Source organism: Nansenia antarctica, assembly GCF_963989245.1.
Source record: "Nansenia antarctica genome assembly, chromosome: 5".
Lineage (NCBI taxonomy): Eukaryota > Metazoa > Chordata > Actinopteri > Argentiniformes > Microstomatidae > Nansenia > Nansenia antarctica.
Window position 1 is genome coordinate 22,439,288 of NC_137690.1, and position 25,602 is coordinate 22,464,889.

Sequence of the window (25,602 nt, forward strand, 5' to 3'; positions counted from 1 at the left end):
GAAGAAGAAGCGCAGAACGTCACGTTAGACGTCACGCGCAGAGATCTTTGTTTTTACCCGCCAAATTCTAACGCAGAGGAGGGGCGTCATGTTTTTAACCACCGTTTAGTTTGGTACTTGTTTTGTTTAGTTTTGTTTGGCGTTGTTAGCAGTAAGTACAACAGGTCAGATAAGCTACCTCGGTAAAGTCACGAAGAGAATAGACAAGGAAAACATATTTGATCCATTTGTTCAATTATCTACGTCTGTTTGCATCATTCTCGTGTAGTTACTAATATTACAGATAACGTCAGCTAGCTACGGACATGGTTGTTGTGATGTGACACTGACAGCATGACAGGTTGATGTTGTCACACAGTACCACTTCTCATAGATTGTCAGACCGCTTTCATTTAATCTCATTTCAGACCGCTTTCAAGTGGTATTCTGACTGTCATCCAGGTGGACGGAGTAACAATGTGGAACGACGTTGAACTTCTAACCAACGAGGATACCAACACAGTTCGCTTTTCCAATGGCTCAAGAGAGGAGAGTAGTGGCTTGTATCAAGTGGATACTTTAGTCAAGATTTCCTCACCTATAAAGGTATGGACACCAGTGGAAACACATGGCTGCCGTCCTGTCATGTGTAGCACTGATGCTTTCCAATTGAATGGAAGCCCAGTATAGTAACGAAGGAGGGTAGTGTACCAACTCAGATGTGCATTCCTCCGCATTTAGCATGAAAGGAGGCCTACTTTATAAACACATGTGTATTTGGATCACCTCGTTTTCAACGGTTTCCTTCCCTGCAGGTGCTGTCCAACCCCCGGCTTTATTCCTGCAGTACTTCCAACTGCAGCGTTGTTGTGGCTGATACTACAGTGATCCTGTTTGACCAGAGCTATCAGAACATCTTGCTGCATCTTGACTTTGGTAAGCATCTCTTTCGGTATTCCCCCCATGTCTTGATTTGATTTGATTAGATTTTTATTAGGAATTTACAATAGAATCATTTACGCATTATGACTCTAAGTAATGTCCAGAGGATAGCACTTGAAAGCATTATTTAAAACACTTATTTCCAAAGTGGTCCTCGATGGAAACATAAAATGAATAAAACAAAACATCATCACACAGTATAAAACATAAAATGAATAAAACAAAACATCACAGCATAAAAAAACAGTATAAGAACACAGCATGAAAAAACAAAATGTCAACCTAATGTAATCTGACATGTTGCATTATTTGATGAATTGTACTTTATTTCAGACACTGATGTCGATACTGTGGATGTTTGTCTGGAGGGGCAGTTTCTGGTGGTCTGTGAGAGAAATGGAAACCTCCATCTCATCTATGTGCCACAGAAGAGGACCCTTCTCACCAGGGTAAGAGATGTGGTTGACATACATACAGCATACCCCTTATCCTATTGGCTAATGTGTCATTGCCATATATTCGGTTATACAGACATGCCTATGTTTTACCATTAAATGTATCATATCTCAATTTACTTTAGTCCCTTGCTTGGAACAGCTCTGTTAATGTACCTGGTTACAATGGGAGGTTGAACCATACATAGGTACTGTATGCTTGAGTTAGATAATAACAGTTTATTAACATGTTGACTCTGCTAGGCTATGTTGGAGAAAGCCCCCACTGGAAATGAGAAAACATATCGACATCTTCTCCTGCAGGAGGACAAGGCATCCTTGGGTGAGCTCCGGATGGCTGAAAAGCATTCAAACTATTCTGTTTGGTGCAAATGTTAGATTTAAGTCAATTTGTACTTCTAAATGGTCTGTATGACGTTGAATTTGATTCTTGTCTGCAGGGGTGTACCACTTGTTCCTTCTTACTCAAGATGGATTTTTTCACATCACAAACCTTGCTCTGGAGAAAATTCTAAAAGGTATTGGCCTATGTCAATCAAAGCTTTCATTGTTATGTTAAGAGAGTTGTGTTATGTGAGAGCTGTTATATTTTACATTTGAAAAAATGTGTTCTCTTCTCTCTCCTCTGTAGCGATTGAAAAAATGGACATAGTAGCCTTGAAGGAGGTATTTACCCTTAGAGTGTTCGAGAGGCTCATTTTAATGAAATAACTTTTATTAAAATGTTGATACTGTATGAAGTTATGAACAACCTCTGTTTCCACTCCTCCAGCTCCAGTCCCTCATTAAGACAGACTTCTGCTCCACCCAGGAGTTCCATGGAGGGGGATGCAACACGGCAGTGATGTGCAACCTTGGCAATGAAATTCACCTCATGATTGGGGTATGACTGGCTGTGCACTGTAGACTATATACTATATGTCTACGTTTGGCCATTGTGGCTTGCACTGCTTTAAGGAAGGGTTGCATCAGATTAGTTATGTTACTTTTTTGCCGTTCTCTTTTTTAACAGGCGGATGGGGAAACTGTTCTAACCCACTGGAGAACGTCTCCTAATCAGGCCTCCATGTCTCTCTATCAGGCCCTTGACTCTAGTCTGATACCAGGTAGCCTTGATGGTATTTTATTGCCTCCTCTTGATTAAAGCCATACTTATACTATACTAAAGCTATCTTTCTCCTGACTTTGATTGAGGTATTCTTTACTTTTTACACTTTTTTTTACAGTTTAAGTTAAGTTCAAATGCTTTGCCAGGTGTGAACAATTAAAGGCCTTGGCTGAAAAAAGAACTCGACTTTCGACTTTCAGTGTTGCTAAGTAATGACGTTTCTCCCATATCTTCATTATAGGGGTGAGAAAGATCATGGTGGTGGACAATCTTATGTATGTTCTTGATTCCGAGGTAAGTCCAGCTGTAGCAATGTTCATTACTTGGTATATCATTTGTGCCATATTGGTCAGGTTTTGGAGATAGACATGACTCTTTCTATGATTTTGTTTCTCAGGATGTTCTGAGTCTCTGGGACCTGCATGTCCTTGTGATGGTTTGTTGCTGGCCTGACCTCTCTATCCATGACTTCCTACTCATAACAGAGTGTGACTCTGCTTCAATGACCTCGTATGTGTATTAACTGAATGATGTGTACAATCTAATTTTCATTTGTATGTGCTGTAATGGTTTTGATAATAAAACATTTCCTCCTCACAGGCAAGAGAATGCCAGTGCAAAAATCATTATGTTGACCACGCAGGACAAAAGCCAGGTAACTCAGGTCTCCCTTTGATACATTGCACATGTTGCATGTTGGCAGCATTTCCGTCAACATTAAATGGCCAGATTCCACTACCTCTTTAATCGTGTCAACCTTTCTCCTGAAGGAATTTATTTTATAAGTCTTTATATAGAAACTATGTGATGTCCATCTCTTTGACTGTGTCTTTATTGACCCATGGTTTGTTTTGATAGATGAGGAGTCTTCAGGTGTGCTCTTTGCCCAATATGACTGTCCTCTACTCGTTTGAGGTGTCCTTCACCTCATGCCTGGTGCAGACAAGAATAAGCATGGTAAAACATAAGAAGACTAACATTTATCCATATTACAATACTCAAATAGCTACGCATTTAGATAAAGTAATGTTTTTCTTTGATTTTCAGGACACCATATATTTGTTGGAGGGGATTTATGAGAATCTGCAAAGGTACAGCATGTTCCGGTTTGCAAAACTAGAATTGAATAGAATAAGTTAGGTGGTTGCTGTTTAAGTTTCATAGTGTTGCATTAATTAGCAAGTACAGTACATTATAAAGTTATGTGTAAATCATGTTTGTCACGTTCAACTAGCCCAGAGGAGCCTATATCATCTGTCGTCATGAGATGCTTCACAGAGGCTTTGCCTGAGAACAGGTAGTGAGATCACACACACACACACACACACCTTAATGTGACTTACCCTATTTCCATGTTGTTGCACTGGTTATGTGATCTCATGCGTTGTCTAAAACAATTAATTTATCATCCCCAGACTCAGCAGACTTCTCCATAAACACAAATTTGAGGAGGCAGAAAATTTTGCCATAACATTCGGGCTAGATGTTGAGGTTGGCGTCACCTTTCGGACCTTAAATATGTTTTTTTTATTATACATAAGTGAAGGAAGAGTGTGTAACTGACCTGCCATCCAACCTTCTACCCAGCTTGTTTATAAGGTGAAGCTGGACTTTGTGCTGGAGCAGCTGGCGTCAGCCTCTGTGGGGGGCTATGGGCAGGACGTGTGGTCTGAACTGGTGGAGGAGGCCAGGACCAACCTGATGAAGATTGAGGTGAGGAATATCAGTCTGATTGAACTCCTTGTAGAGGAGCCCATGGCTTAGCTTAGCACATCACCTCACCTAATTGATACTGGCCAGTTTCAAAATGTCTATCAATGTCAATATTGAATTGATACTTTCTCCTTACTGAAGTCAAGTCTTTTGTATTTCAGGATGAGCAGTATGTGGTGGAATACTGCCTCAAGGCTCCTTGGCCGACCTTTGACACTGTGGAGAAGATGCTGAACCACGCTGCCTCTCGCTACCCCTCCTCCCAAATCCAGGAAGCCCTGGCCAGGTTGGCCACTTTCTGCTGCCTCCACAGCCTGGACCAGTTCAAGTGGGTTAAATGCCTCTATGCTTTGCTGAGGGTTCTTGAGTGTCTAGAGTTTGTGTGTAATTGAGTGTGAATTAGTTGTTTGCCTGTAATTGATATGAACGTCTGTGTAATGATGTGTCCTGGCTGGTTACCTTTAGTGGCATCGCCTGGATTGAGTTTCTGAATAGCACAGATTACATTGGGGACATTCTGTCCCACCTAAGAGAGGGAGACCTGAAGGGGGGCCAGCACCTGTGGCTCAGACACGAGGTAACACAACACAACCCTAGCAGAGTTTCATAACACATCTAATTAAGTGTCTCATTCTTTACTTAAATATGTGAAGAAGAATCTCTGGTTTATTGCTGCCTGTCTGGTGGCCCTGTAGGGAGAGATTGCAGGACGGTTTGATGAGAGAGGTCTTGAAGCTCTGCTGAGTGCTATTCCAGAAGACCTTCCATCCCAGTACCTCTGTCTCTGGTTCAGGAGTGTCATTGTTCCCTTTGTGAGGAGGGTGCTACCCAGAGGACAGGTAAAATAACTTAATGTCAGGGCAGAAAACAGACGATGAAAGTAAATGTCAATTGAAAATGTTTGTGTTTTCAGTTCCTCAATGTTGAGACGGTTCTTGCATTGTATGTTCTTAGACAATCCTTGCAAGCTGGTTGGAGCAGAGGGCAAGGAATCTGGAGTTAACAGAAAAGGTAATGCAATCATCTATTTAAGTCACATGTGCGAGTCACAAGCAAGTCTCAAGTCTTAGGCCTAAGCTACACTACAGTGAAACGCAATTTCGATGTCTGGGCCACACAAGCGTTTTCTCATTGTCGCGCAAAAGAATCTCTGGCCACATGGAACCGCGTATTCAGGTACACTGGGCATGCCCGTACTGGTAGACCCAGAAAATGATTAAAATATAAAAATATATATTAAGTATATGAATATACTTAATATACTTACAATATTTTGAATATATGTAAAATAATAGAAATTCATTGTTTTTCATTCGTTCGGTAGTATTGTCAACTCCTGATCAATCTTCTCTCCACTTACATTACGTCTGCATCCAAGATATGGCATGTAACGCAGGGGGTAGATGTTCGTAAGGTTGGCAGATCGGCGGTTCGAACCCCGGCTGGCCACATGTCGAACCCTAACCCACATTTAAATCAGTTAAGAGACAGTGTCTCAAGTTGAGTTTTATATTCAACATTAATGAAAACCTTTGACATTTTGTGGCAATAACAAGCCTCCTAAATGAACAAGAAGAATAGATAAACTAAACTAAAAACAAGTATGTAAAATGGAATAAATAAATATAGGCTAAAATGTAAATATGACTGTCATTACTAAACATTCAAACTGTTCAAGTTTGGTTTTAGTATTCCACTTAATACTGACATTAGATCAAGCCATAAAAACGTATTCAAACGTTTGAATATTGAATAAATATGTATTCAAGTATAATGTTTTTTTTGTCAAGGATGAACTGACTTTTATGGGACATGCTTTTAATCTTATTTTGTCCTGTTCATATTCACACAAGCTAGTGGCTGGTAGCTCTCTTCCATTTACAATACTACACTCAGGGCATAGCTGGCTCTGTACACGTCTAGCCCCACTTGTCAGTAACATGACAAGGTTAGGTGACCATAAACCACAACAGTTAGGTACAGTTCACCTCAGCATCCCCTTGTCCTCTCACCCTATTCTGTTCCAACAGGGAGACTGGCCCCAGAATGGACTGAACTTGGCAGAACTTGGGCTGCCCCCATTATGGATGTGGATGCCTTCTGTAAGCAGTGTTCTCGGATAACTTTTCTCATGAGAAATGAGACATTTCTCAGTCTTCATCCCACCTCCTTTTTCCTCACTTTAATTTATTTAATATATGTGCATATACTATACTCACATCAACCTATACATTTTCTGGAGGTATGTTTTTATTAATTTATTTTATTATTTATTTATTTATTTATTTTAGGAGGATGACTTTGGTGTGAAGGAAATGGAACACCTCAAGTCCCTTGTCTCCAACCTCCGTCAGCTGCTGGACCTCCACAAGAAGTATAACTGCAGGCTCTCACTCTCAGTTTTTGAGAAGGTACAGTATGTGTGTTAAAGCTGCACTCAATGTGAGTCTATTTTAACGTGACTGTTACTAAATTGTAACATTTGATGGCCCTACTTTGTCATTCAGACACTATCTCTGTTGATCTGCCCTTTGGATCTGTTAGGGAAGCATACGCAGAGTAGCCTTCTTCATGCTGGATAAGGTGCCAGCCCCGGAGCTCATCTCTGCCTCAGTGGAGAGCAGCGTCAAGCCCTACACCCTGGAGCATCAGCTACCCCTGGATGAGCTGCTGCTGCAATACATCAAGGTGTGACTACACATTGAAAATAACACGATTACATTTAGTTAGCTGCTTATTGTAAATGTATTTTTCCTCAGTGTTGACTACCAGACATTATCATACCTTTTTCTCACTTTTTCTGTTCTCATTACACTGTAGGACTTGCTGGAGCGCTGCAGCTCCCAGACAACTACATTGTTTACAGAGTGGGAGGCCAAAGCAGTGGCCGTGCTGGGCTGCATGAAGGACACTGATGTGAGTTCAACACATACTTTTAACAACTACTCCTGCACCTCAGGGCTTGACTGGGTGTACCCTAAAAATACACAATATGCCAGAGGTTTACAGACGTGCACATTTGAAGTAACAATGTCCAACTATTGAATAAGATAACATACACCAAACGAGATTTATTAACATATACTTCCTAATGTCCTATATTGTAACATTCATCATATTATATTTAGTTGTAAAGTGTTCTCTCCATTCTCCTGTGCTGTGTATTGTGTACAGTTAGTAGTGGACGCTGTGCTGGAGATCATGCACAAGGCAATGGTGCCTTGGAGTGAGGTAGTGGAGAGGCTGGTCCAGAAGTACCTGGAGATGAAGGGACCCAAGTAAGTCACTTCTGATTGTACGTTTCCTGGCCCAATACATCCATTGGCTAAAAGCACTAAGGCTATGGACACAGATGCAGATGGATAGGACACAAAGGAACTGCTTGGATTAGTACTGTGTATCCCCCTCCCCCATGTTCCACATTGTATCCACAGGCAGGAGCTTCTTAAGGAGAGCTACCATCTGATGGAGATGAGGAAGCTGCTCAGAGGCTATGGGATCCGCAACATCAACCTCTCCAACAACACTCAAAACATGGTAGGACTCTGAGGGTGTGTGTGTAGAGTTCATGTATACCTCTACTTAGGGGTGTACGGATCGCCCCCCACGGTTCGGCAGGCATGTGCACCGTGGATCAATTGCAAAATGTAACCAAGTAATAATATTACTTAATATTAGTTAATATCTCTTGTAAATCACAATGTAGAGTTGCCATGAAAAGATAGACGCGACAGTTGCGTGCTTTGTTTTACTCTAAAGCTCAATGATAGGTTGATAATGCAAAAAAAGAAATCTGTTGTTTACTCACCTCACGTGAAGCTGGGAATCCACAACAACAAGGCTGCATTCGTAAATTCGCTCTGGAATCTGATCAGCATTCATGGAACGCCTCTTGTCCAATCAAATTACTTGGTCCCTTTATGACGTCGGACCCAGTGTGCGCTTTGGCACTCTCAGAGAGAATTTACGAACGTGGCCCAAGTGTATCCTGTAGAGTAGACGGCTAGTAACGTTGGTGGCAGAGAAGAACTCAAAATACCTTGCTCGTCATTTAAATCCCATGTATGGGAGCACTTTGGCTTCTCTGTCAATTATAACAATGACGGAAGAAGGGTGGTCGATAAAAAAGTTACGGTGTCTAGGCCACACATTTGACACGACATCACCCTGGTGTGTTGACGGGAGGCACGAAAAACCTTTTTTTCATACCGTGTTTAAAAGAAGGGTTCACTTTATTATTTATTTAAAAGTGGCATAAAACATGTTTATTCGTCTGCTTTAAAGAGCCCAGTGATTCACTGCTTTTACCAGTTTTGACATCTTAAATGTTGTGTGTTTTTTCACACAATAAAAGTGGTGTTTTTACAGAATTCAAGGAAAAAGCAGTTTTTATTAAAAAAAGAAAGAAATGTTTTGTGTTGATCCGAAAAATTATCCGATCAGTGACTCAGAAACCGTGACACGATCCGATCCGGGAATTAGGTGATCCGTTACACCCCTACCTCTACTGTACGACCATATCAATACTGAACCATGAGTGTGCTCTTTCCTGTTAGACACTGGTGAGATACATCCTAAAGCAAGACCTCCCCTCCTCCTTGGAGGACTCCTTGAAGCTAGCTGAGGCATACAAACTCCCCACCTCCCAGATACACACTGTGTACCTCATCCAGCTGATAGGCCAGGGCAAGGTATGTGAAATCACAGCTCCTCCCCTGGTAAATATTGAAATATGTTTCTCTCTCTCTCTACCAATGTTTACCATATATATATATAGAGAGAGAGAGAGAGAGAGAGAGAGAGAGAGAGAGAGAGAGAGAGAGAGAGAGAGAGAGAGAGAGAGAGAGAGAGAGAGAGAGAGAGAGAGAGAGAGAGAGAGAGAGAGAGAGAGAGAGAGAGAGAGAGAGAGAGAGAGAGAGAGAGAGAGAGAGAGAGAGAGAGAGAGAGAGAGAGAGAGAGAGAGAGAGAGAGAGAGAGAGAGAGAGAGAGAGAGAGAGAGAGAGAGAGAGAGAGAGAGAGAGAGAGAGAGAGAGAGAGAGAGAGAGAGAGAACCCCTTAAAGTAGATGATGGAGAGCCTGTGTGTTGCTTGCAGAGTGAGGCATGCGTAACTCTCCTGAAGAAGCTGTCCACGACCGAGGCAGAGTGTGTGATTGAGCGTTTGGTGACCTGGGCAAGACTAGAGCTGCAGGACAAAGACCATGTATCTGAGGAGGTGAGTCTCTTGAAGTTGGCAGGAGGGGTGTCTTTGGATTTGCGTTGTGACATCTGCTCTTTAAGACTTGACTGTCATTTTGAAAATGCACTATTGATGTGTTTGGGTTAGGGTTATGTGGCATCAGGCATGCTGCTCATTCAGACTTACTTACTTTCTCATCATTGCCCATTTCCAACAGCACAAGAAGCACCAGATGGTCATTGCACAAGTCATGGTGGAGGCACTGAAATTCCTACAGAGGATTCAGAAAGGTGGGGACAGCTTTTGAAACTATCGAGAAAGAAATGGAAACACTTGAAAGCTCATTATCTCAGAATGTTAAACTTAATAACATTTTCAAAAGAAAGGCTAATGTCTGAGTGGATTAGGAGGTCTCCCATAACCTATTTTTGTACCTCAGATAGTTGGTGAAGTGATGTCCTCACTGTGTTGACAGCTTATAACATGCTACTTTCAAGGCTAATACTGAGTGTGATACTCTCTCCTGGACAGGTGATGCTTTTAAAAGTACAGAGTGTGAGAACGACCTGATGATGTTTAAGGCGATCGCACACTTACAGGTATGGTTCATAGGATCCCTTGTTACCTGTTAGTATGTGATATGACCTCACCTGGCTCACTGTGTCTGGCTTTTGACGTCCTGTGCTGAAAGCCTCTTATGTAACATTTCCAGGAGGATTTCGACATCTTCCTTACCCCCAACGACTATGAGGACCCCAAGGTGCGGAAGCAGTTCCAGGAGCATCACATCACAGCCTATGAGAACACATGTGCCGGGGGTCCCTCTCAGGGGAAGGTCACAGCCACCCCCATGGTGGCCAACGATCTAGACGGCAGGATCAAGACCATCTCCACTAAGGCTGGCCTCCGCCGCCTGTCACGGCAGCTCCAGCGCACAGAGCAGGAGCTGTGGGCTGACCTGGCTCTGAGAGCCCTGGGGGTGGGCAAGGTGGACAAGGCCCTGAAGATCCTCAGGTCAGTAGGGAGAAGGCTGTGGTAGTTGGGGAGTGTAGGGTTGGGGGGGTGGGGGGTGCCATGGGGAGTTTGAATGAATAGAGAGTTCCTCCCTGTTTAATAGAATAGAGTCTGAGGGCTAGATAGTAGTCTGGACATTCACAAGATACCCTCTTGTTTTGTCTCTCTCTTCCTCCCTCCAAACCCCTTCTACACAGTGAGCTGTATGAGCACCACTGCAACCCCAGCACAGGGAAAGTGCTTTTCAGTGCTGCCCAGAAGCTGTGCCAGATGCTGGAGACAGATGTGCCCATTGTCCTCCCTGATGACCTGATGGACCTCCCAGCAGTCATCCACAATCTAGCCTGTCAGGCCATAACTGTCTGCCATTCAGGTAATTCACACATGCCTTTTCTAGATGTAAACTCATGATTTTTTGTGACCTCACAATTTTTCTGTTGCGGGACGCAGACAACCAATCATTGTTGTGAATTGTACAAGTGTGACATACCCTTTGACTTGGCTTGTACACTCTTTTATCTCATCTCAGACCTGCTTCTAGACTGTGTGGAGCTGTGCAAAAGCACGCGGGCAGCCATGGACGTCTACCACCAATGTCAGTTGTCAGACAACTATGGCTTCATAGCAAAGGTCAATACCGCAGTGTTACATTTCACTTTGACTTAAGGCCAGTTCAGACCAAAGATCTGCCACGAAACAAGACTGTTTTAGAATGTCCAGCTTCTAGTTGCAGCGGTCTGAATTATCTTTAATCTTTGGTCTGAACTGCCCAGTTTTACAACGTCGGTTGCAAGTGGTTGCCGAGTTTTTCTCTGCAATGTTCTAAAACGGTCTCGTCTCGTCGCGGATCTTTGGTCTGAACTGGCCTTTAAGCTACCAAATTCTTGAGAGTTGTAGACTAAATTAATAAAACATAATAGGCACATCTCTCTTAGAGAGTGTCAAATCACATAAGTGTGCATGTGTGTTACACACATCTGTAACCAATGTTGACATGTCCAGGATTTGTCCCTGGAGGCTGAAAGGGACCCGTACTCCCAGTGGAGCTTCAGGATGTCTTACGTTCTGGACCCTGTGTCAGTCCTGCCTGTCCAGTATGAGATCACCAACTGTCTGCTGCCTTTCTCCTCAGGTAAGAAAGCTGCAGACATGGCATCTGGTGTTTTTATTACATTTTCAAGTTCAACAAGCTTTTATTTTAAAATGTTTAACCTGAAAGCCTGTTTTTGTTTAAGATTCAAAGTTTTACCCACTGGACTGTTCCTGCCTGTCTCACTGCTCCTTTGAGGAAGGTAGCTATTGGACAGTCTCCTCCAATTTCCAAAGAGACATTTCTGTGATTTGTTCATCATCAATCTTATGGTCCCATCCTAACCTTACCTTCGTCACCTTCTTCAGGGTCTAACTTCCTGCAACCCCTGCTGGTTCCCCTGGCCTCCATGCTGCAGATGCTGCAAGAGTGCAGTCAGCTGGAGTTGGCCCTCAGGCTGCTGGTCAACTCCTATGGCAGTTGCCTGCAGCACGTCACCTCCAACACCATGGACCTCAAGCTCTGCACACAGGTATAACTGCAGCCCCTTCACCAACATCATGGTGGCGAGGATTCCGGAGTGTTTGGTGTTGATGGCTTTGGATATTTGCGAGGAAGACTTTGGACCCCTTCTTATTTTTTACATGTATAATTGACTGTAAACAACTGCCTTTTCAGCTTTACAACCCAAAAGGCTTGCTCCAATACAAGACATGTTTGACTGATTTGAGAAAAACGACTCAGTCATCTATCAATGTTGTTGCTGTCGCCCTCCTGCACAAGGTGAGCTGACTGACTTAGATCTCAGGGGAGGGGGTCACTCTGACTATAAACATGTCTGAATGTCCACGTACATTTTGGCATGCTTTTTAAATTATTGATGATCATCAGTCGTGTAAGTTGGTGATTTGCTTTGAAGAAGAAATAAAATCGATAACTGGTGTTGTGCTTTTTCTGTGTACTCAAGGTGTTCAACGGGAGAGTGGTGGATTGTGACCTGGCTATTGGACTCTGCACTCTTCTGTCTAAATCTGAGGTGTTTAAGATACTGTGGAAGGTTATCAACAACACCTGGCAAAACTATGACAAGATCTTGGTATGATAATTGTGCTTTATTTACATTATATCGGCCTATACAAATTCCCTCTAAGTATCCCTGTTTTGTTCCATGCTGTATGTGATCAGACCGTTTCCTTCATATTTTCAGGCAATGGCCATGGTGGGGGCTGATCTCAGCAACTTGTACAAAGACAACGAGGAGCACGAGAAGTTTCGCTCAGTCATCACTGATGCAGAGTGGGGAATCAAGCTGGGCAAACTAGGGGTTTGTTGAAGATACTGATTGATTTATAACCTGTCATACTTTTGCAATACTTCATACACTCCATAGAAGAGGGTGTCGCGGGGCGCTTAGGTGGCGTAGCGGGTTAAGCGTCGACCATGTAACCGCAGGGTCCCCGGTTCGAATCCGGCCGGGGACATCCTGCATGTCATCCCTCCTCTCTCTCTCACCCATCCTTCCTGTCTAATTCTCCACTTTATCTATCAATAAAAATTGAAAATATGAGTGGGACTGCCCCACTCAGAAAAAAAAGAAAAAGAAGAGGGTGTCACAAGGTTTTCTCATATACTTTAGATTGAATGTAAATACAGTACATTTTGCAACATGTTTCAAGATAGCATGTCTCTTTCTCCAGATATCCATCCAATCTGTATTTCGTCAGTGTCCAGAGATGAAGAGGAACCTGATCCCTACTCTGGTGAAGAACGGGAACATCACCCCTGAGATCATCCTCAACTACTGCAGGTCAGCTAAGCCTCTAAGGGTCTTACAGTCGCACACATCCTCTGTGCTCATCTTATTGTGAAGAAGAGAATATACAGTGATGCTTGAAAGTATGTGAACCCCTTGTGCTATCATAGATTTTTGGGGGGTTTGTACCATGAAATCTTTATTTAATCAGAACCAGTCGTTTTTATCTGACATAACAGGTTTATATTGACCAATTCCATATGTTGGTTTAGAGAGAATCATGCGTGTAGTAGAAAAACTCTCACTAACCTCTTCCTGATGTCCTCTGAGATCTCCTTTCCTCTCGGCATGGTGTGTTTTGCATTTACCTGTATGGATAACAAAAAACTGACCAGGTTTCTTATCTCTATTTATCAGAGTTGCACCCAAACTCTTTCCTAAAGATCTGTCTATTTTTTGGGGGGGGGGGGGGGGGGGTTGGCGTGTGAGTAGGTGTAATGGTATAGGCGTGTGTGTGTATGCATAGTGAAATGAGGTGATTTGGGGATACAGATATAGGATGTGTAGAAGGATTCACTGTATTAATATAGTCATGACAGGGCTGCGACCTCTAATGTATGCTTGAGCACAGTCCTATAGAGTGAGAGGTGATATTTCGGGTGAGACGTTCGTATCTAGGTAATACGTTAGTTCAGTTGTTACAAATGTGATACCTTCCTTATCGTTTAGAAGTGATGCATTGAATCTCCATTGTTTGTTTTTTGGCCTATGACCTTCAATGCAAGAAGTGCATGATTAGATATGGTAATTGGTAAGATCTTTGTCTTCTGTCCTGTGTAGTTTTGCTTTGGGGTAAATAAATAATCGATTATAGAATAAGATGAATGTCAGTGTGAATAGAAAGTAAAATCTCTACCTTTAGGGAATGTACTTCTCCAGATGTCCACTAGGCCTGATTCCATTGATGGGTGTTTAAGCATTCTCCTCATTCTCGAAGTTAGAGTTTTTGGGGAAGGTTGTCTATCCATTAGCTGAGACATAATTCGAACACAATTGAAGTCCCCTCCCAACAGTAGGATACCAGAGCTGTGCTGTACTGCTGTGTTAATGACTGTACTAATGAAGCCAGGCTCATCCTCATTTGGAGCATATATGTTCATGAAGGACACATATATTCCATCAATAGATCCATTTACTAGAATAAATCTTCTCTCAATAAGGCTGTTTTGCAATTAGCTGTGATGATTCAGTGAGTGGATGTACTATGTGCTCCCCCACCTGCAGCACCTTTGGACTGGACCGAGATGGTGTGATAAACGAGTACATCACCACACTGCTGCTGCAGGAAGAGGAAGAGGAGGAGGGTGCCGACAGCGACCCTGGGGCCGACCAGGGAGAGGAGCAGCCTCTGGGCCATGCAGATGCCCTGGAGCGTGCCCTGCAGATCATCCCCATGCTGCACAGCACCAGTGACCTCACCATCAGCCTCAGTGCAGCCATTCTGAAGGTCTGAGCTGGGATAGTGTTGCCTCTCAGTTATATAGTAATAAAATGAGCAATTATCATGTGTGGGGAGTAAAGATAAGATTAATGTTGATGTATCAGGAGCTTGTGTTTGCTTTACTGAATGAAACTGTCCCTGTTCCCTGCTTTCCTTCAGCTCAGCCCATATAACTACGAGAGGATTGAAGGGGTGCTTAGAATCATCCAGACAGCAAAGGAGCAGATCACAAGCCTCTCAATTAGTCAGGTAATGTCCTTTTATATGGGATTTGTTTATATGGGATTTGTCTTTGTGTTCTACATCAGTGTTTCCTCTACATGCATTTATTGGTGGCGGGCCGCCACGAATGAATTTCCTCCGCCACGAATTGATTCAGTCCACAAAAAACAAAAAAAAAGTTCTGAACATTTTAGCTGATTAAAATATATCTGATCCTAGATCAGCGCTATAATGGATGTTGACTAAAAGTGCACCTAAATCCACGCCCATCTCTCTCTAACCGCTGATCCAAAATCAGATTAATGACATTCAGTTGACGACGTGACACAAGGGCTCCTGATTGGTCTAAATGTGAACTGTGGTATTATTGTTATTGTGTACAGGCCACCGTAGTGACATCAGGGGGGTATTCCATCAACATCGCTAAAGGGAAAATCCAGGTTTAGTCTGATAAATCTCGCGAGAGTTCTTAAAAATATCCAGGCATATTCTGATAGGTCTCGCGAGAGTTATCAAAAATAAGCCAGGATTTTCCTTTAGCGACGTTGATGGAATACCCCCCAGGTCAGGTGGGCAGGTTACGACGAGACAACAAGAGACCGGTATTGTAGAGCTTACAGAGCGAGTTAAAATAAAGACACTTACATTGAAATACAGAAGGACTCACGTGTATGTTTAATAGAATAACACGACATGGTGTCAGAAGTCCTGTAAGTGAGTGTTAAGAGTTAGATCGGCCGACAAGTGTCATTTGAGCTCGTGACGGTGAGAAGGGAGAAGAAAAGATGGATGCTAATGCTAACGCGGGAGCAGCTGCAGTCCAGAGAACGGCGCCAGTTTCAAGTGCTACGTTAGCAGACATTAGCAAGTCAAAAAACGATTCTTATGTGCCGTCACTTTAGCAACGACACAGTATTGTCAAGGGGAAAAGAAGGGGAGACGATTTTTTTATTGACAACGGAATTACATGCTGGAAAAACATGCAGCTAAAATTCAGGGAACATTTGGACAATAAGAGACACACGGGAGAAGTACGGGAAAACAGGGCTCATGTGGGTCTCATCAAAGGTAAGAGTTTGTTTTCTTTAACTCAGCTGATACTCAGCTGTTTACCGAATGCTCCATCTGACTGTGATTTTACTTCTGTAATGTGGTGGGTTGACATAATTCACGCACGGAACTATAGGTTGAGACTATTGTTCCGTCCGTAGTACCCAAGTTGTTTAGACTGTTCTATTTACTGCTTGAGTGTGTTGTTGACAATCGTTCATGTCCTTCATTAAACGTTTAGCTTTGTCATTTGATACGCCGCCTACGACTACCATCTCTCTGCACTACAGTAAACAGTTAATCAGTAACGTTAGCCGCTTTTGTGCTCATGTAGGCCTACTTCGTATTATATTATAGCTGATGATCTTTGTGTGTGTGTATGTGACTGTCAGTCACAAGTTTATATTCTGTATATTCATTTTTTTTTTTTTTTTGGCCATCCTCTAGTTTTGGCTGTGATTAGAAAAAAAGAAAAAAAAACTTGATTTGAACGCGCGTGCACGCGAAAATCGCACGCGCTGCGCGCGCGGTCACGGCCATCCGCCACCATTGTAAAAATTCCTGGAGGAAACACTGTACATATAAGTGTAATGCTCAATATCTGATCCCGTGAATGGCTTGTGCATTGGACTCGATGTATATCACTCCTATCCACAGGCGATGGGTCTGCTCCAGCACCTGAAGTCCTACAAGCGCATCTCTCCACCTACTGATCTGGAGAGCACCTACCTTCTAGAGAATGGCCTTGAGCCCACACCCCTTGCCAACGCCAGACTTCCCTTCCACCTGCTCATGCAGCCCAACTACTACTGGAAGATCATCTGTGAGAGCCATGTTCAGTACTCACTTAAAATGTTGGGGTGTTCACAGACAAAATACAAATAAAACTCAGTCAGGGGGGGATTTTAAATGTTTTTGTTTTTTCTGTGTTCAGCGCCTGAGCTCAGCGAGGAGACCTTCCCTACTCTCCTGCTCATCAGCAAGCTAATGAAGGTACAGTGCACTGGTGGCTGTGGTCTTACCAATGAAGTGTCCCCCTAACGACAAGTTGATGATATTTTGGGACCATATCAATAGTGGACTGATTAGAAATAAACAAATAATTAACATGCGTTTATCATATACAGGTATTTGTTAATGCCTGATGTTAATTGGAATTGATGTATATGTTAATCCAGGGTGTCCGCGGTGTCTTGAAAAGTATTAAAAGTTGATAAATCAATTTTGGGAAAATCAAGACCCTTAATAAATATCAAAAAGTCTTGTCACGATTTTATGAGGTCTTGAATTTTGTTGGTATTTTTCTGAATTAGACTCTGTCCAAAGAGTTTGAGTCCTAAAAACTTTTAGTAAAAGTTCGTGAATTTATTAGTTTTATTAAAAAACAAAGATGAACCGGAAATTCTGTTGTATGATAGTGGTCTAGTCTATTGCAAACTAAAACTGTTAAGTTAAAGGTGTCACTGATGTAAACGGTTACAGCTCGAAGTGGCGGTGAGGTCTGGAAAAATATTTGCAAGGTCTTTAAAAAGTCTTAGAAAGGTATTGAAATTAACCTCAAGATTCCTGTATATACCCTGTAATCAGTAAATTACTAGTCAATCAAACACAATGGATAATATTGCCCTCTTTTCAGGTGAGTCTTGACAAGCTGTACATGTCTGCTGTGAATCACGTGTTTGAGAGGAGTATGAAGCCCCTCCTCCTGGAGCAGAGCAGGAAGGGGCAGAAGCACACCTCCAACAAGGAGTCCATCAAGGTGGCCATGACCATCATGGGTTACATCCACCGCATCCAGAACCCAGAGTGGGCAGCTGCCACTGCCCACAAGATTGCTCATGAGCTGCCCTCAGGTCAGACCATTAGCCAGTCAGACCCTGTCATGTCACTACTCATCAATGTTTTTTTGTTTTTTTTCACGCTATTTATTTCTCTTTGTAGGCATTGAGAAGACTCAGTCACTCAAATTCTGCCTAGCTCTGGGTGATGCATGGCTGAAGGACCCAAACCTTGAGGTTGGTTTTGTTGGAGTTTTGTCTCTCCCTAAACCTTTTTTTGTTATTGTTTTTTTGCTCTATATTATATTTCTTCTGTCCTGTCCCCTGAGCAGGAGGCTGCTCGGACAAGGGGGGAGACCTTCCTGTCCAAACTGAAGCTGCAGTTCCAGCGCTCGGCTACGGAGAACGCCCTAATGGGCAGCCAGCTGAACATCCCAGAACACTTGAAGCTTAAAGGGCTGCCTGCCCGGCTCATCGTGACCCTATACGAACACAGCAGTGTGGAGCAGCGCTTCAGGGGCTCAGCCGGACAGGTCTACCCTGGTGAGTTCACCAATGCCATGACGCCCACTTATAGGCCTTGTCATTAACCTTTTTCTTACTATCCAGTCCTTTCAGATATGGGAACACTGGGTTGGGTTTATGAATGGAAATGGAACTAGGCCATTGATATTTATTTATTTTTAATGGTTGATACTTATTTTCTCTATGAACAGACATTCATGCTGTATGCAAAGAAATAGTAGCCATCAACAGTGTGGATCTTTTAAAGATCCGCAATATGGTGTTGGAGAAATGGATTTGCAAAACTGGCCCAGCTGCATCTACGGTTAGTCCAGCCATGGTGACTCCAATGTCATTTTGCTTGCGATTGTTGCAGGATCTTTAATGGTGAATGTTGTGTGTTCTGACAAAAGTCTCTTTTCTCTTTTCGAAGGACATCAACAATCAGGACTGTGTCAGTGACATTCAGGAGGACCCAGACCTCATGAGGTAGTTCCACTCAACAACACCTACAGTATATACAGCAGTTGACCATTTATTTGCAATTTATCTGGGAGAAAGACTGACTTTGCTAACTGTATTTACATTCCATGTTGTTAATGTTATGTTAAGCTCACTCCTTATTTCTCCTTCTCAGGGTGGTGTACTTTCTACAGATCTACTCCATGGAGGACGGAGTCCGTCTGCTAAGCCCTATCCTCTCAGCAGAGACATGGGTGAGGTGGGATGGGTCAGGATTGGGTGATAAGCCTTGACCCTATAATCACCACTACGTTCCACCTTTCTCTTGTATCTATTGAGGGCTGGTGGAAAACAGCAATGGGCTTTCCCTAGCTTTACATGATTATGACTGATGTAGTAATGAATCCTCATTGTTTGTATGCCTTTCCAGCCCCTTAGCAGTTCCGGCCCACGTCTTACCTTCTGCCATCGAAGTAGAGCCCTGCTCTGTCTCATCCACATTGCTGACCCTGCAACCTTGGAGACCCAGCTACAGATCCCCAGGACTAAAGTCCAGTAAGGCTTCTCTGTTATAGACTGTGATGTCAGTAGCCATATCCCACAGACTCATCTCTGTATACGGTGTATTGTTTGATTGTATGTTTCTCTTGGTCCTTGTAATTTCTTGTAATGAGTGGCTGATGGACTTCTGCTGCCTCTGCAGGTATTACCTAAAATGCTACATCTACCTCTCTCAACTGGAGGTCTTAAACATCCCTTACACCGTCGAGTCCTTCCTCAACAGTCCAAAAGAAGGCATGGTCAAGGGGCTGTGGAAGAACCACAGTCACGAGCCACAGGTACTTTATTGTATGCCTGGTTTTAAGATGGAGATGGAGTTATTAAAACTTCAGCAGACATGATCCATTTGATCCTAATCATCCTATCCTATGTAACCAAGAAGTTGTTTTCTGTAGAAATGTTTTCTGTATCTACATGAGCTGAAGCCACCTACTGTACTATCTGTGTGCAGGCTGTTCGCTTGGTGGCAGACCTTTGCCTGGAGTATCAGGTGTTTGATCCTCAGCTGTGGAATGGGGTACTGCAGAAACTGCTCGGCTTTAACATGGTGAGTGGAGGCAGTCCACATATGTGACACCGTCTGGTGAAAAGTGTGCAAACTTGTGCAAATCAGCAAAACGTCTTTATGAAAGAAATTGTTTTCCGTTTTTGGTCACATTACAAAACCACACAGCAGCGATCAGCGACTCCCACGTCCACCACTAAATTTACCCTACATTGTTTTGAAAGTTGAGAAGTTGGCCTGGTTGAATGAAATGAACACTTATGACCGACACTTATCATGACAGATACTCATTCAGGAAACAACCTAATTGTAACAACCTAAATCATTATATGTTTTCATAACTGAAATCGCAACCAGTGCTTTGTATAGGGCCTAGCACCAGCTTACCACAGCATTTTATGTTTACTTTTTAAATGTCTATAAATTCCCCACTAACACCACTGCACATTTACATTGGTAGAATAATCAAAAAGTATTTAGTACAGCAGGCTGAAAACATTTAATTGTTTAATTTAATTGACATGAACACTGGGGAGTTGGCTGGGGTTCCCTCACAGGTGATCTGACATCAGTTCTTAAAGCTAAAAGCTTAAAGCGGGGTAGTGGTGGTCTAGTGGATAGTGAGTTGGACTTGGGATCGGAAGGTTGTGAGTTCAAATCCCGCCTGAAACTACACCACTACTAGTGTGTCCTTGAGTAAGGCACTTAGCCCTCAGTTACTCCAGGGGGAATGTCCCTGTAATTCGTAATTGTAAGTCGCTTTGGATAAAAGCGTCTGCTAAATGGCAAAATTATTTAAATTATTATTATTTAAGCTATGATCCTAACCCCAATATCCATTCTAGAGCCACTGTATATACAGTATTAGAAAAGTATTCAGTCCCCTTCACCTTTTCCACATTTTCTCTATAGCCTCAATTTCAAATGGATTAAATTTAAAGAATTTGCCACCAATCCACACACAATACCCCAGAATGACAAAGCGAAACCCCTTTGTTTGAAATGTCAGTAAATGTATTAAAATTGAAATACAGAAATACCTCATGTACATAAGTATTCAGACCATTTGCAATGACATTCTTAAAATTAGCTAAAATACAAAACTGTCATCAACAAATCACTCAATAAATTGAATTGAGTCCATCTTAATGCAAGGAAAATAGTTAATGTAATTTTGGAATCAATATCTTTGTTTTTATACGGTCTGATTATGTAATGAGTACAGCAGGCTGAAATGATAATGATTTAGCCTGGACGAATGCACAGATGCTGTGATGTCATACACCAGCCACTGTGAGGATGTGTATTCCAACACGCACCAGGGTAAGTTACAACAATGACGAGCCCTGGTTTACAGCAAGAATCAAACAGCTTCGTTTGGAGAAGGAGAGGGCTTTCAGGAATGGAGACAAGGACAGGTTCAGACTTCACACTACGGACGCAACAGGCAATTCGGTCACAAGCTAGCGCTAGCCATTATACACGCCACTGGCACTGATTGTGTTCTAAATTCGTTAGGGTTAGAACTACAATTGAGACAATCAGGATATTTTTTATTGTAATATTTATCTGCTCTTTTAGATCAGTGACTTACAGAAGGTATTGGAAGCACTTGGAGCTGTCCCCTCTCTGTGGCAGGTAATAAGAATTCTGTTCATCATGAAACCTAGTGCATTGTTGGGGGAACTCCACATCCACGCTTTGGTTTGGTTGCTGTGATAAAACAGTGCTACTGTATTCTATTTAGGTCTCCAGTTTTTCCAGGACGTGGAGGAGTATGATACTGGCCCCTTTCGTGTCAGGTATATGAGTCTATTAGACTCTAGTTCAAAACAGCAACGCACAATCACAACACTGCTTATTTCCTCAAAGTAATAATACAAATTGTTATGCTGCTGCTGCTGTTGAATCGCACTGGATCTGAAATGCCACTTTATGTAATCAGTTGAAATTCGAAATATTTTTTTTCTGAAAAATTACCAATGTACTAAGCCATGGGCAGGCTGACAAGAGCCTACAGTAGTCAGAGTGCCTCTGTTACTTTACATTTTTACATTTTTGGCATTTAGCAGACGCCTTATTCCAATGCGACTTACAATCAATACATTGATGTGATGTTGCTGACTGTGTTTACTGTGTCACAGCGTCTCTTCCTCTAAGTCTGCAGCAGCAGGCAACCCTCTACAGGACCTTTGTTCTGCTCCTTAAGTAAGTTCTATGCCATCTGGACCAACTCTATCTGGGGCATCATCATCTGTCATATTGTTTCAGGCTTGCGTTGAGAAAGAGAACAAGCTCTTATTGACTTTTCTGGTTGCAGAATGGCTTGACAAAATGGAGCATATCTAGTTGGATTCACTATATTGTAAATGATTAGTGCTGACTGATTAGTGTTGTTTTTCTTCAATGCCATACATTATCCTACCAACTCCCCTGACCTCTGGCAGGTGCCCGTTTCTATTGAATTTGGACCTGATTGGCATTGCCAATCGCTTTGCACAATTCAGTCTGCCGGCTTTTGCTCTGGGTGCCCTCCTGCTTATCCCCTCTGCCAAGAAGAAGGAGGAGCAGATCCAGGTGAGGTAGCTGGATGTTTCTATCTTGTAGGTTGGTGTACATCACATTACCAGCCTCCTTGTGTATATGCCCTTTATCATTATAAATTATAAATATTCTGTCAACAATAACCATGTCCAAACATCTGAATATAACTATGTAGGTAGTAGAGTGAGTGCTGAGTGCTGACAGTGAGTGTGTGATTGGGATGCTTGTAGGGCCTCCTGTCGGCCTTCAACCCCATCATCATCCTGGAGCAGGTGGATGGGCACATGAACACTGGGGAGTTGGCTGGGGTTCCCTCACAGGTGAGCTGACATCAGTTCTTAAAGCTATGATCCTAACCCCAATATCCATTCTAGAGCCGCTGTATATACAGTGCATTCACAAAGTATTCAGACCCCTTCACCTTTTCCACATTTTCTCTACAGCCTCAATTTCAAATGGATTACATTTAAATAATTTGCCACCAATCCACACATAATACCCCAGAATGACAAAGCGAAACCCCTTTGTTTGACATTTCTGTAAATGTATTAAAATTGAAATACAGAAATACCTCATGTACATAAGTATTCAAACCCTTTGCAATGACACTCTTAAAATTAGCTAAAATGCAAAACTGTCATCAACAAATCACTCAATAAATTGAATTGAGTCCATCTTAATGCAAGGATAATAGTTAGTAATTTTGGAATCAATATCTTTGTTTTTATACGGTCTGATTTGCATAGGAATCAATTACACACTGTGTGGATCAGGTTGTCATTACAAATTGAGCAAACGGAGAGGAACAAATCTGCTCAGGAATGCAACCCTGAGGCCTGGGGAGACTTACAAAAGTCTACAAAGTTGAATGGTGGAGAGGAAAAAGCACAGTCGATCGAACATCATCTCTGTCACTCTACAAAATTGGTCTATAACCAAGTGGCCAAAACGAATCTCTTAATGGAAAAGTAATCTATCTCATATCCATTACATGCTACACTTGCAACAATGAATTCAAGTTATACAGCAAAGAAAGTGACTGGAAATGTGTTTATTTGGTTTTACTACAAAGCATTAAGTTTAGTGCAAATCCAGCACATGCAATGCAAATTCTGCACCATCGCTCGTGTGAAGAATAGTGGTAGCTGTATCAAGTTATGGGTAGCGTGGACTGAGGAGTTTTGAGTCATTTGTTCTGGGGTGTTGTGTGTGGATTTATGGCAAATTTAATTGAATCCATTTTAAATTGAGTCTATAACACAACAAAATGTGGAAAAAGTGAAGGGGTCTGAATACTTTCCCAATGCACTGTACTTCAATCTAATGTTCCGTGACCCAACACACATACTATTATTTTGTGTTTTCTTCCACAATAGTGGCATGAATTTGTATTTAATGTCAAATTTCTCTACGACCCCAGATAAGGGAGACAGTGTTGACGTTCATTTGCCAAAACGGGCATTACCAGAAGCTGATCAAGACCAAGCACTTCAACCTTCTCAAGCAGCACATAGTCTTAAGTGGCCTCTCCAACCAGGTGAAGGATCTGATGGATTACCTGATCAAACAGAGCTGGTGAGTCCTCCAAACTGTAATTTGACAAATACACTCACCAGCCACTTTATTAGGCACACCTTGCTAACTGGGTTGGACACCCTCTTTCGTGCAGAGAACTGCCGCTCACTGGATATATTCTCTTTTTCGGACCATTCTCTGTTAGCCCTAGAGATGGTTGTGTGGGAAAATGCCAGTCGATCAGCACTTTCTGAAATACCGTACTCAGAGCAGCCCGTCTGGCGCCAACACTCATTTAATCACTTAAATCAAACCTTTCTTTCCCATTCTGACGCTTGGATTGAACTTAAGCAGATCGTCTTGACCATGTCTACATGCCTAAATGCATTGAGTTGCTGCCACATGATTGGCTGATATTTGTGTTAACGTGCAGTTGAAAACCTGTGTACCTAATAAAGTAGCCAGTGAGTGTATATTTTTTACGTATAAAAATGAGGCCGATAACATAGAACGTAGTTCAAAAATGTATTCTGTCCAAGTTAATGGTTAACTGTTGGAGCACATTTGTAGAGTGCTTTCTCCCTAGCTACATCAGTATTACATTTTTCATGAAGCAGCAAGAAATAGCCTTTAACAGTATATAATTAAAAACTGTTAAATTGATATATCAGGTTGGCCAAGAGGCGTTCAAAGCCGTGCTTTATTCTCTGATATTTTCATGTGACAACAGTGGTCTTTTTGAAAACTATATTTTGTATTTCTCGGCAGAAACTACCATCTATCACGCAATAAATACTTCATGCATTGTTTTCTTGTCAGAAGTCTCAGGTTTGTTTTGGAGCCATTGTATAAAAGCAATAAGTAATCATAGTAATTGGCCTCTAGTGCCTTATTGCTTAAGTGAGACATTATAGAAGTGCATTATACGTTCATGAAAATTAGGGGGATGACTATATCACTATGATGTTGACTGTTCCTGTCATCCTCACTATATTACAACCTTTGCTGTTTAGTGAGGAGGAGGCAAACTCCCTCGCCTGTGAGTACCTGAAACACAGGGAGAGGAAGGGAGGGAAACTGGTTTCAGTCAGCTCCCCTGCACCCAGTGCCCAGTGCCCAGTGAAGGTAAGTAACCTGTAAACAATAGATTGTAAATAGCATGGATTGTTATATATGAAAATAAAGGTGTTTAAATGTATAACATCTATATTTTTGTTCTTTGTTTGTTTCGTAGGAGTTTCTCAGCATACAGAATGAAGATTCAGGATGAAGCAGTGAGGCAGTTTTGGGGCTAGAAATGCCATTTTTGCACTTCCCATTTCCATTTTTTACATGTTATGCTTGCTTTATTCCAGCTACCAATACCGTTGCATAATAAAATGTGTAATAATAAAAAAAAATAATACCGTTGCATAATAAATGAATGAATGGTCTTTATTGTCATTGCTATAGTACAGGTACCATACAACGAAATTTAGGAGGGGTGGCTCCCCTGGTGCTAGGAAAGAAAGAAAAAAAAACACAAGAAGGGAAGGAGCTGGTTTACATAAATAAAGGCTATGTACACTATCCACTATACTATACTGTACAGATAGACAACTAGGGTTGTCATATTGCACATAGTGTTATTGCACATTCATTTGAAGTGTCGCAGTTTGCAGGCTAGAAATGTACATATTTGTGCCTCAGCACTACACCTGATAAAATCTGTAATAATAAAAATAAGCCACATTTTTCCAGACAACAACTCAAATGCCTATTCATAATAACATTTTTATTACAATGTACA

General features: G+C 42.1%; 1 protein-coding gene across 1 annotated transcript; it reads left to right on the forward strand.

The window, feature by feature from the left end:
* Window positions 1-456: 456 nt before the first annotated feature.
* Window positions 457-25,176, forward strand: kntc1 (kinetochore associated 1; the record flags this gene model as incomplete). Its single annotated transcript, XM_080532617.1, has 61 exons — window positions 457-585; window positions 795-915; window positions 1,255-1,370; window positions 1,620-1,698; window positions 1,817-1,894; window positions 2,008-2,042; window positions 2,149-2,259; window positions 2,389-2,482; window positions 2,726-2,778; window positions 2,882-2,994; window positions 3,085-3,139; window positions 3,343-3,441; window positions 3,532-3,575; window positions 3,719-3,781; window positions 3,900-3,975; window positions 4,072-4,197; window positions 4,359-4,525; window positions 4,663-4,774; window positions 4,893-5,036; window positions 5,152-5,208; window positions 6,228-6,299; window positions 6,489-6,608; window positions 6,742-6,885; window positions 7,018-7,113; window positions 7,372-7,475; window positions 7,632-7,734; window positions 8,754-8,888; window positions 9,291-9,410; window positions 9,592-9,664; window positions 9,906-9,973; window positions 10,087-10,388; window positions 10,586-10,761; window positions 10,918-11,018; window positions 11,391-11,520; window positions 11,624-11,680; window positions 11,787-11,950; window positions 12,097-12,201; window positions 12,386-12,514; window positions 12,626-12,742; window positions 13,116-13,225; window positions 14,456-14,678; window positions 14,832-14,921; window positions 16,602-16,767; window positions 16,879-16,937; window positions 17,581-17,797; window positions 17,886-17,959; window positions 18,052-18,265; window positions 18,439-18,551; window positions 18,660-18,715; window positions 18,864-18,942; window positions 19,119-19,243; window positions 19,392-19,527; window positions 19,701-19,796; window positions 21,336-21,392; window positions 21,502-21,556; window positions 21,899-21,962; window positions 22,202-22,331; window positions 22,529-22,618; window positions 23,719-23,873; window positions 24,827-24,938; window positions 25,048-25,176. The coding sequence occupies 61 exons, from the start codon at window positions 457-459 to the stop codon at window positions 25,081-25,083; spliced, it is 6,645 nt and encodes a 2,214-aa protein (XP_080388743.1). The 3' UTR covers window positions 25,084-25,176.
* Window positions 25,177-25,602: the final 426 nt, after the last annotated feature.